Genomic DNA, 11,231 nt, shown 5'->3' on the forward strand with positions numbered 1-11,231 from the left:
AAAATAAGAATAGGTTTTGCCCATTCTGGCAATAAACTAGGTGCTCTGATGTTCAAAGACCAAATAGATATATTTTGTAAGGAATCAAATCTGCATTAACCACACGTACTTGTGGTGATCATGCAAACAAACATTCTCTGATAATTATATGTGATGCAATGCCTTTAAATATGATTGGCCTAGAACAGAGACAGCCTTCTTTATGGCCTAGTCTCACCAGTGTCAGACCAGAGAACGCCAAAGGTGAACAGTGAGCATGTTTGTTTGCAGGTTCATCACAAGTACGCGTGGTTTAATGCAGGCTTGAGTACTTGCCAAAGGTAGCTATTGCTGTTTGAACATCTTAACACCTGTTTTATTGCCAGAAAGGGTAAAACCTATTCTTATTTTTCATACTATCGTAGTGACATAGAATCGGACACATAGCATAGCTCTGGCTGCTGACAGGGAATGGGATCTGCAGCTTACAGCAGCCCTGACTGACAGCAGGTCACGTGATAGATCAGAGATGGATGTAGGGGAAGGGTCACTAAAGGGACATATCGAGAACCTGCTAGTAGGTTCCAGAAGAGGGGCGTGGCCAGGGCAGAGCCAGGCCACGCTGACAGTATAAGAGGGGCCCCAGGAGGGGACCTCGGGGCTGTCGTGTGGAGTGGGATCCTGTCGTGCTCCTGCTGCTAGAGTCTTCATCTTCGTCTCCATCTTCACCATCTCAGCGTCGCCAGTCAAGCAGTCTACTAGCTGTCCTGACTGGGAATCGTAGTTACCAAGTGTGAACTGTTAAGGCCGTTTAATAAATAGTGTGACTTCTACTCTTAGTGTCTCTGAGTCAGTCACTACACTATGATACAGGCAAAAAGGTCCCATAATACAGTATCATTTCACACAGCATCATACCACACATCATCATCACGCACAACATTATCACACAGCATCAATATACACCATCACTCACAGGATCCTACCACACATCATCATTATACACATTATCATAATCACGCAGCCCATGTCCCACACACGGCGTCACCCCATGTGTTAATTTGTGTGACTTCATGAGTCCATACCGGTTTGTCACCTTTAGGTGAACCTGCAGGAGTCAGACAAAGGGGGCACGAGTCAGTTCACCTCCAGCCACGTCAACCACACGGTGATTGGTAGACGCGATGAGCTGGGCTGTGCTCAGCGATTCGCATATCCCGGTGTTGTTGGTTGTAAACAAGATGAAGCCGTCGACTCGTTTGGACTCGATGGTTCTCAACAGCAAGGTGTGGCCTCTCAAACCGTTGCCACTGTGTACCCAATGTCACAGGAAGAGGCGTCCGTAGCACTCGATGTCGATTCGCAGTGATTGTGAACCAACATTCAAAATAAGTACGCACTGTGAGGGTGAATTACACCCAGAGAATCGCATAAACAGACGTCGATAGTTTAACAGGATAAACATTTTTTGAAGCAGGCATTGGACTCATCAGCAGTCAGTGCTGAAAAACAAAGCCCCCTGGATTTCCTTAAGTTAAAAGCACTTCTATTTTCAGCATGACTGATGGTTGGTCTACATTTGGTTACATTACTAATTAAAATGTAGTGTGAAGAAGTCTCAATCTGTTGCACATTACAGGACCATGCGGTTACAATTTTAAATGCCAACATCTGCATACATTGCCAACCGATTAACTCGAGGGATTTGCGTGTTAATCGTTTATTTATGAATTGGAATTTCAACAGTAATTTCTATTTTTATCAGAATATACAAATTCACGTCAGTGGACTTGATTCCTCATTTAATTTCAGAATGCATGGGCTCTCCATTGTATTGGCAATGCAAGATGCTTTATCCTTGCGTTGAGTTACATCGCATTGTGCCATGTTTAAAAAAACGCAACGAATATACGCGAACTGGGGCACTTGCCCTGGCTCCTTGAGCGCTCTACCTGCAGGAACGTGAGCGAGTCCCTCTCCTCCTGCAGAGCGCGCAGACGCGTAGCTGCTGCCTGGAGGTTGCTGATCTCACGCTCGTAATGAGCGATGTTCTCCTTGATCTGGGACAGCAGCTCACGCCCCTTCACGTCCACGCGATCCAGAGCTGCCTTCTCGTCTTCATCCAGCGTCGCCCTCATACGGGTGAACTCGCCTGAGATGCGAGCCTTGGTCTGGACCATGGAATCCTGCAAAGGGGCATGCGATAGATTCTATCAATTCATATACCATGCTGTGAAGACCAAAGTCACATTTTCTTAGGTTTTTTCGGTAAAGTCACGTAGGTAAAAAATTTAAATTAATAAAAGTAAAATAAAATAAAAAATAAAATAAAAATGGTAGCTCTCATTTACTTGATACAACTGTCGTGGCTGTGACGGTTCCACCTGAAGACAGAAGCTTGTGTTGCCTCCGAAACGTCGTGATTTTTATTTTATTTTACTTTTATTAATTTTTATTTTTTACCTACTTGACTTTACCGAAAAAACCGAAGAATATGAATCCTTGCAGTCACGAAAGCTTCAAATCCAAAGTCACATTGTTTTCTGGATATTTCAAACCTAGATTTCCCTGCCTTGACATTGTCGTTGAGCTCCCACTTAACAGGTCAATAACTTTAAGTATCTAGGTGTTATCTTGTCCTTCACATTGATAATCTGGCCAGTAATTATATAGTCCAAGCCACCATCCTCCCCATCTTTGACTCCTGTGTAATCATCGACCGCCTAGCCTCTTGTTCCATTATACCACCTGGCCGCCCGCTTTGACCTTGATGCATCTATATTAATGCATGATTAAATCCTCTGTATCACCTCTAATTTGTCCCCCTGGATACTTTCATCCTTAACGTTTTTTTGAACAAAACTGACACATACGTGTAAAGACAGTACAGGGGACTAACGGTCACAAGGGGTAATGACAGGGGAATTGGCATGGGAAGAGACTAGGGACCACAAGGGATAATGACAGGTTAAGTGACAGACAGGGGAAGGATCTGGGTCTACGACAAGGATCGAGAATAGGGGCTGTGGCCAAATGATAGAAGGGAGCAGGTGCGGATCAGGGGCCGAGAGCCATTCAGAAGGTTCTAGAGAAGGTCGTGGCCAAGGGTCAAGGGATGGCCATGCTGGGCATTAAAGGGGTCGAGAGGAGAGGCTCGAGGCTGCTGTTGGAGTCGGGGTCTTCGCCTGTAGAGTGAACGTGTCTTCAATAAAGATAATCACAAGATCAGTGTTTCCTGGAGTCGTTACATATGTAAGCACCTCCTAACTCCGCAAATTCCCAGTCGCAGCTTCAAAAGTATATCTCTATTCCTAAAAATAAAATCTATTATTAAAACTAGGTTTGGTGACACGTCCTTCCAGGCTGCTCCTACTCACATTACTGGAATGTCCTTGCTTCTCAGCCTCGGCTGGGCTCCCTCCCCACCCTCCAAATTTATTAGAGAGCTGCGTGATGAGTGTGATGTGAACCAGTTCTGGATTTTACCTTCAGCAAACCGCACTGACCCGCACAACTAAGTATGGCCAACTAGCCTCAATGATCAACACGATGTGGGGAAACCTTCGTCCAGAAGTGTATTGGTGAGGATCTGTAAATTATTTACAAAATAGATAAGCACACACATCGCCTTCCTCATAGACCTGTCTCTCCACGTGAATAATACAAGTATTTTGTACACAATCTATTGGCCCGGTGGCCTTTTGGGATTGTATAATTATAGCATAACTGTATTCATTCAGTGCAAGCAAACTCTGGACTGGTTTTGGCATGCAGTGTCTCATCAGCAGTCAGGCTCGCTTAAATTAATGCAGGTGAACTGCTAGGTGTTATAGACAATGACCCTCTATGATATAGATCTTAGTCAGATGACATTTTTTTTGATGCATAAAGAGTCGGAGGGTAACAGCCAAACCCTCAGACTCTCTGAGTTGCATAGCCCTTTTGGATGCCTTGGCATTAACTGGCTGGGGTTTCAATCTTGATTTTAAGCTTTCGTGACTGCAGGTATCCATACGCTTTGGTTCTTTTGGTAAAGTCACGTAGCTTGGGGTATCACTAACATGGCCGCCTTTGCTCCCTTAGCCTCGATGTATCGATGGCTCTTGCTCTTCTATGGGCTGTATGTCTCACTGACACGGCCACCATGGCCCTGTGCACGCTTTTCTCTCACAGCGCAGTGGCCAGAGCCGCAGCTTGTATTTAACCAGGTTAAGTCATAACGTGCTGTGATGCTTCCATCCTTCCTGCCGTTTGACTGTTACCCTCCGACTCTCTGAGTTGCATTGCCCTGTTGGATGCCTTTGCATTAACGGGCTAGGGTATCACTAACATGGCCGCCTTTGAACCCTTAGCCTCGATGTATCGATGGCTCTTGCTGTTTTATCGGCTGTATGTCTCACTGGCACAGCCACCATGGCCTTTTATGCACCTTCCTCTCACAGCGCAGCGGCCAGCGCCGTAGCTTGTGTTACACATAAACTTTACATTAACTTGCTAATCTCCCTAATCCCTAATCTCCCATTAACATCCCATTAACACTGCTACTGTGCGCATGTACGGCCATATGCGGTGACTCAAGCTCATTAACTTTGACATGCTAATCTCTCTCTCTAATCTCTCTCCCCATCAACTCAAACATAAAACCCCTTTTTGTAACAGCTCTATCGTTATTTTCTTCCTGGTTCATCAGTTCTGCTACTGGATTTTTTCGCCTGAGGACGACCGCTTGTATTGTGATCGAAACGTCGTGATTTTATTTTCTACCTATGCGACTTTACCGAAAGAACCAAAGAATATGGATTCCTGCAGTCACGAAAGCTTCAAATCAATACAAAAGGGTCCATGCCTATAATCACAGGGCAGTACATCAGCCTTACCTCAAGCAATCCTGACTCTGATACAGAGACACTGGGTGTGGAAATCGGTCTAGAGTTTGCTTGTACCCATTCAATACTTTGGAAAGATGCACTCCCATGTCGTGGGGCTGATGGGATGTATACATTTTTCTTATGATTTTATACAAAGGCAGATACATGATGGAGATGTTTTATCTGCCAATAGAGCGAGATCAGCTGCGCTTGGCCCGCGACTGGAAAATGCTAGCGGACATTGGCCGGCAACTTGTGTTTCCTCCGGAGATCGCAACCACCACCCTAAGACCTGATATGGTGCTCTGGTCCCGTTCGCTCAAGAAGGTCTTCATCATTGAGCTCACAGTACCCTGGGAGGACTCAGTAGATGAGGCTTATGAGCGAAAACATCTGCGCTATGCCGATCTAGCTGCCGAAGCACGGCATCATGGCTGTAACACAGAAGTCCGACCAGTGGAGGTGGGCTGCAGAGGTTTTGTGGCAACATCTACAACCAGACTGCTTAGAGACCTGGGAATTAAGGGCCAGAGCCAGCGTTCGGCAATCAGAGCTGTATCGGAGGCGGCAGAAGGCAGCAATCAGTGGCTCTGGATGAAGAGGAAAGACCCCAGCTGGGCCCCAAAGTGAGAGGGCCGGGAGGTATGCAGTCAACAATGCTTGACTCAGGGAGGAAAACACCCCTGCCATGCATAGTCCCATGGGATGTTGGCTATCAACAACAAGGCAACTCCTATGACTAATTGGGAATGGGACGCAAGCGTAGGATTGATCACCCTGTCGCTGGCCGCCTTTGGGGAGGGTGTATAGTATGAAAGGCCAAAACACCCTAGGAACCAAAGGTTCACTACTGACGATGCGCTCCCCAAATTTCACCAGGCTCACTGTTCATGAACTCTTGGAAGTGCTTGCACAAAGGATAGTAACATCTCATCCTGTGTTCTTTGGAATCTGAATTTGTTACTTATATTCTCCACGTTTTTTTTGTAAATTATGAATATCACCAGCTGACCTGATGCCCTGTATTACAATGGATACTTCTGCATGCGAAAACACAAACAGGCTCATCGCTAAATCGTTGGAGACATATCAAAATTAGAGACAATTACGTAATTATCCTTAGCAATAAAATGTACGGCACGAAGAGTTAATCACGTCATGCACCTGGGGGGGGGGGTCAGATATTTGTGACGATGTGTGACGAGGGGGGGGGGTGAGAAATGTGATGTCACATCAAAATGCGCAACTTTAAATAAACACGTTCTACTTTATTAAATATACTTTTTATTGTTTTCTCCTACAACATCAGAGTGCAGCGCCACATTAAATACACACTACAATGACAATAGTTAGACTCTATGTTATGTTTGCTTGAGAGTTGGGTGCGTGTCGTGAGAACATAATTTTTCCAGCATTCCCAGTACTCTCTTGAAGTCGTGTCTCTTGTGTTTATGCGAGCATTTAACAGCCAATTTATTGTCACTTCATCTTCATTTTCACTCGTTTAATTTCTAGCGTCTAATTCAATGCAGTCATTGCTCCATACTGCATTAATTTATCTCACCCATTGCAAGTTATTCGAGTTTACCTGCGAAGTGCTTTGCAATCTATGATTTTTTTCATGATTCTTTTTTTAAACGTTGCATTTTTTTACCATTTATATTTCAAGTCCCCATAGCCATAATAAAGCAATATCCTGCAGTTATTACACAATGACTCAAGACTAACAAAATTAACTTGAATCTACGGAGTTGTTCTCACAGGACGAGAGTCAGACTCCACGCAGGGTGGAGGTCACAGGGTAACAGAGCCCACGCGTGGTACCTGCACGTCCTTGCGAGCGGCTTTCATCCGTCCCACGGACGCCTCCGCCTTCTTCCTCTTCTCCTCCACCGCTCGCGTCTCCTCTCCGACTCCATTCTGTAAGAGACGAAGCCACCAGAGGAGACTCAACTTCCTAAGTGGCTCCCTCTCAGCCCCACTCCACACGGAGGCCTCCACAGTGATCGTTCTATAACTGCCCATCAGAAAAGAGTCCAAAGAATTCAGCTTGAAAGAAAAAAAGAGCGTGGAGAGAGAATCATCCCACCCTGATGGTTTTGATTAGATGAAATGTTGTTGTAGCACTCTTATGGGCTGAGGTACTGTTCGCTCCTGAGTGACTCCAACTCAACCCACGCGGGCCTCACCTTCCGTGTCTGATGCTCATCCTCCAGTGTGATAAACTTATGACCCGTGTGGTCTCCTGCGATGGTGCAGTCCCTGCACACGAGGCTGAGGTCTTGCTTGCAGTAGAACTTGAGCTCCTCTTTGTGCCTCCTGCACTTGCGTTCTTCAGGGTTCACAACTGGTGAAACTAGGACGTGATCATTAAACTTCTTCTTCTCCAGGTGAGGCGCGAGGTGTTCCATGCAGAAGGATGTGTCACACTTGAGGCAGGTCTTCACTGCAAGCGTCTTGCCATTTGGGCAGTGGTCACAGAAAACAACACCAGCAGCAGCAGCCATGGTCCCAGTCACTTGCAGCTGCTCTATGAGGTTGCCGATCGTCACGTTCCTGGTCAGCTGGGGTCGTCGAGGGAAAGTCTTGCGGCACTGCGGGCAGCAGTAGGAGTTTGTCTCCTTCCAGGCATCCTCCAGGCACTGGAGGCAGAACGAGTGGCCGCAGGTCAGCGTGGAGGGGCAGACAAACGTGTCCAGGCAGATGGAGCAGGTCAACTCACGGTCCACGTTCTCAGCGGGAGCTGTGCTCGCCATGACCCGAGGATGCACCCAAAATAGTTTCTCACTGTGGCTCAGAGAATATATTTCAACAAAAATATTTTTTCTTTATAATATCGTGAGATGTTGATTACCATTGACGAGGTGTGTACTCTGTTCAGGAAACGCTGTGAGCAGCTCACACAGCGGAGACAAGCAAGGAAATGAACTGACTTCACCTGTTGTTTAGTTATGAATACCTTGAGAAACGCCCTGGAATGTTCCACGCGGCGGCCACGCTCACCTGTGTAGACGTGGCGTTACACTCACGCACTGTTAGCTAAAATTGCTTTTTGTGTTTATTTTGTTGTCCTTCCCCTGCACTTCCGATTAGCACAGTTGGCTCCGTACGATGGGAAAGAAGTTCAACATAGCTTTGACTGGTCTCAAGTGATGTAATTTTTGAACAAACAAAACCCAGCAGCAGCCAGGGACACAGCGATAATGGTTTGTCCCACAGGTCTCATTCTCTCCTTCTGAAATCTGTGAAAGGGGTTTATTCCTGGGGGAGATGTTCTCCCTTGTGGATGGCAGCTGGTTAGTAGTGTGTGTGGATGGTGAGTGGTGAGTAGTTTGTGTGGATGGTGAGTAGTGTGTAGATGATGAGTGGTCAATATTTTTTGTATCAAGGCTCACAGACAGAAAACAAGGATTTGTAATTACGTTACACTGGGTTACAAACTTCACGAGCCACCCCCATGGAATGTGCTCAGATGTTTAAGGAATGTAAAAACAAGCCCCGCATCACACATACCTGTCTAGATGTACCAGTAGATTCGCGCCTTTGGCTTTAACCAGTGCCAACAATGGACTTTGTAAGAACATGATCACAATCGTAAAAATAACACATCCTGAGATGCAGGCTTTCGATTCCAAGCAGTCGCCTGTAATTAAACGCGGTTCTCTGGTGAAACGAGTTGATGGCTTAAGCCCCATTATTAATGCCAGGCATGAACACAAACGCATACAGAGTTTGGTTCTGCGATTCATTTATCCAAAGTCCAGCTGTGAGCATTGTAGAGTCGTGGTTTGACCGTCGTGCGTCGAACATAGGGTCAGGCTGTGTGCATTGCCACAGCCGAACCGCACCTTGTACAGACATTATGATGTAAAGGTGAACTTGTTTTTTTCCCAACTGTGTCTTTATCCATTTTTTTCTTGCAAGGCCTGTTTGTTAAAGCTTCACAGTCTGTAATCGTGTTAAACCTTTACCAACTAATATTATTACTGGCTTCATGCATCCTCTGTTCATCTGTCAATAATTTTTATTCTTACGGCACAGTTTTATTCTGAGTGGATGATGGTTATATGTATGCTGAACTTCTTTGACACCGTACGTAGTCAACCGTGCTAATGGAAGGTGTGTGGTTTAGTTTGTGGGTGAGTAGTTGGGTGAGTGGGTGTGTGGGTGAGTGTGTGAGTATGTATGTTATACTTATTTTGCAGCGTACGTAGCCATTCGTGCAAATCGAAGGTGCGAGTGAGTGGGTGGTGGAGGTTAAGTGGGGGGGGGGGTTATTTGGTGAGAGGGCAGACAGATGGGCAGGAGGATGGCGTCAAGGGTGGGCGAGCAGGTGGTGAGAGGGCTGGAGGAAGAGTGGCTGGGAGGGCGTGCGGTTTAGTGGTTGGGTCCCTAGGTGAGTGGCCTCACGCTTTACAACAGCGAACAGCCTCTGGCTAAACAAACATCGTGGTTCATTTAAGCTGTACGACTTTCACCATCCATTTTACTATTATGCCTAAAAAAATCGAGGATTTAAATCTTCATAACCTAAACAATATATATTCATCATCCATTGTTAATGTTAAGATTTTACATCCTGGAATCGCCGAGTTTGGACGATTCTATAAAACCTACTTTTATTTTACCAGGTAAGGCCCACTGAGGTATATAGCTCTTTTCAGAAGCGACCTGGACACAATTGATAGCTCACAGACGTGGCTAGTTACGTGGACATTTATAGCAGCCAAACACTCTAAATGCACTTTTCTAAGTGTGAAGGGAAATCATCGGAGGATTGGGAGAAAAATGTACGCGACCACAGGCAGAGAGAATGCAAACTCCAAGTACACGTACAGGCGTCAGGGCCGGGATCGATCCCACGACCTCCTGTACACCGGGCGAGGTAGTTAACATCTTCCAGCCACCGCAGCGAGACGAAAAATAAATCACAGAGCAGCGACAACGAACAAGGAAACGAGCTGACTTCACCTGCAGCTAAATTATAAACACCACGAGACGCGCCCTGGAATGTTGCACGCGGCAGCCCGTACTCACCTGTGTAGACGTGGCGTCACATTCACACACACAGTGTCAAGGTTAAAGAGTCGCAATTGATATATTTTTACAAAAACCCACGGTAACCATGAAAACAGTGATGGTTTGTCCTATAGACTGGTTACACCCGCTTGGGTGAGGCTGTGTTTTTCCACTGTAAACCTCACCGTGTAAATTTTTATTAAAGATTTAAAATTATAAGTAGGCTATCGTGACAAATATAATCCATAAAACGTGTTTTTGGGTGAGATCGCTTAAATATAAAAGTGTCGTAAAACTCGCCACCACCCGACACAACCAATGAATAAGGTTTGTCACGTAAACAAAATAAGTAATATTAAAAAAAAAAAATTTAAAACACGCTTTAATGAAATGTACCCTTCTCGTAATGGCAGAACTCGACGACTCCAGGAAGTGGCCCCGAAGCTTGCCATAACGTAAGGGACCGTGGTGATTTACATCCAGTTGAGCGTGGACAATTAGACCCAAGCCGAAACATAACATAAAAAAGATTGTTTAAAAATACTTTTTTCATATTTTTATAGAGTATAGTATTGTCATCAGTATGACGTAAGTATACCAAGTTTGCAGTCGATACCACATTGGGAAGTGGGTTAAAATTGAGTTACAAGATTTGAGGAAACGACAACAGACAGTGAGTTCAATAAAAGCGTGTAAAAGTACTAATAAAAACATTCCGGCTAGGGTGAGGCTGTGCGTTTGCCCAGCAAACCACACAGCTGTCAGTTCGTATTCAAGGTTTAAAAGAAAAACGATTCCCCTAAACGAGAGGGTCACCAACCAAAACAACGAGAGACATTTTTTCTTATTTTTTACAATTCGGTAAGTAAAATAGCAACCAAACAACTCGTTATTTCAAGCGCCGCAATGCAACGTGGTGTGAGTACGAGACACGGTAGTGGTGGTCCTTGATAAATAAAAACGTGGTGTGAGTACGAGAGACGGTGGTGGTGGTGGTCCTTGATAAATAACGTCTCACGAAGCAGCCGTCCCTCAAAGAGCCGCACGCAGCTACGGAGCTGCAGGTTATCGACCCCGTGCCCTGAACCAACTGGCGTGACCGTCAAGTAATAATAATAATTTAAGTAGCATAGTTTTATTATGTTATTATAATAATTTAATTATTATGTAATTGGAAATGGATAATAATAAAATGACTTTGCGTTTTTTCATGTATTAATAACTTAAGTATAATAACTGTTTAATACTGACACCTAAACAATAATTAAATAATAAATAAATGGCTGTGCTATATAATACTTTGACGCTAATAATGCAATAGTATTTTAATAATTAAATAATACTTTCTACTGATTGCATAATTAT

The 11,231-nt window shown here is 44.9% G+C and overlaps 1 protein-coding gene across 1 annotated transcript in view; it reads right to left on the bottom strand.

Annotated features, from left to right (window-relative positions):
• Positions 1-7,871, bottom strand: part of LOC133359603 (E3 ubiquitin/ISG15 ligase TRIM25-like) — a 28,855-nt gene extending 20,984 nt beyond the window's left edge. The window contains exons 1-4 of the mRNA XM_061578067.1: positions 7,037-7,871; positions 6,672-6,767; positions 1,932-2,165; positions 1,065-1,087 (exon numbers count right to left, since the gene is read on the bottom strand). Coding sequence (XP_061434051.1) covers positions 1,065-1,087; positions 1,932-2,165; positions 6,672-6,767; positions 7,037-7,603 — 920 coding nt within the window. The 5' untranslated portion in view covers positions 7,604-7,871. The remainder of the gene's footprint in view (positions 1-1,064; positions 1,088-1,931; positions 2,166-6,671; positions 6,768-7,036) is intronic.
• Between the last annotated feature and the right edge of the window lie 3,360 nt (positions 7,872-11,231).

Source organism: Lethenteron reissneri, chromosome 65 (genome assembly GCF_015708825.2).
Source record: "Lethenteron reissneri isolate LAM-NWPU_2019-01 chromosome 65, ASM1570882v1, whole genome shotgun sequence".
Classification (NCBI taxonomy): Eukaryota; Metazoa; Chordata; class Hyperoartia; order Petromyzontiformes; family Petromyzontidae; genus Lethenteron; species Lethenteron reissneri.